This window comes from Hippocampus comes, unplaced genomic scaffold (genome assembly GCF_001891065.2).
Source record: "Hippocampus comes isolate QL1 unplaced genomic scaffold, H_comes_QL1_v1.1 C16692144, whole genome shotgun sequence".
Classification (NCBI taxonomy): domain Eukaryota; kingdom Metazoa; phylum Chordata; class Actinopteri; order Syngnathiformes; family Syngnathidae; genus Hippocampus; species Hippocampus comes.
Window position 1 is genome coordinate 1 of NW_017836794.1, and position 701 is coordinate 701.

The 701-nt window shown below is 53.6% G+C and overlaps 1 protein-coding gene across 1 annotated transcript; it reads right to left on the bottom strand.

Annotated features, from left to right (window-relative positions):
• Positions 1-8: 8 nt before the first annotated feature.
• On the bottom strand, positions 9-698 carry LOC109508909 (potassium voltage-gated channel subfamily S member 3-like; the record flags this gene model as incomplete). Its single annotated transcript, XM_019858837.1, has 1 exon — positions 9-698. A coding segment is annotated over one exon (690 nt), but the record flags the coding sequence as incomplete, so codon positions are not given.
• Between the last annotated feature and the right edge of the window lie 3 nt (positions 699-701).

A 701-nucleotide genomic window follows, 5' to 3' on the forward strand; every position in this document is an offset into this window, starting at 1 on the left:
GGAACCACGGCCAGACGGAGGAGAAACTCTGCGGAAAATAAGAAGACGCAAAGGTTTTCGAGGAAGGCAAGCCCCGGATGTTCAGTTTCTCTATTGTTGTGGTCCACTTGACGGATGTCTGGCATGCTGTGGACACACATGGCCGCAATGGAGACCAGAACCACGCTCAAAGACGTGACGGCCATCGCTTTGGCCGAAGCGGAGTACGACGGATTCTCAAGGTGGAGCCAAATGTTCCGACGGACATCCGCACACCAGGTGCCGTCGAACAAATCCACTTCGGACTTCTCCTCCACCGATGAGTCGTGGAGGTCCACGCTCCCCTGATCCCAGCCCAGGTCCTCAGTCTGATCAAGGAGTTCTTGGAATTTGTTGCAACAGCACAAGTCCAGATGGTGATCCTGGATGCCCCAATACTCGACCTCTTGGCGGAAGGACAGGAAGCACCAACCGTCCGCCAGGTGCATTTTGCCCGTCAAGTAAAAGTTGAGGATGTAGCAGAAGAAAAGTGGATTGCGGTCAAAATAGTATTCCATTTCTGCTGCAACAAAGTCATCGCAGAGCTCCAGGATGGCTTCTTCGGAGCTACAACACAGGAGACGTGCCAGGCGAGTGTGAGGGAAGCGTTTGAGAACACCGTGCTCCATTCTTTGCCGGAAACCTCCAACGTTGACCATGATGACGCAATCATCAGGAGCGTG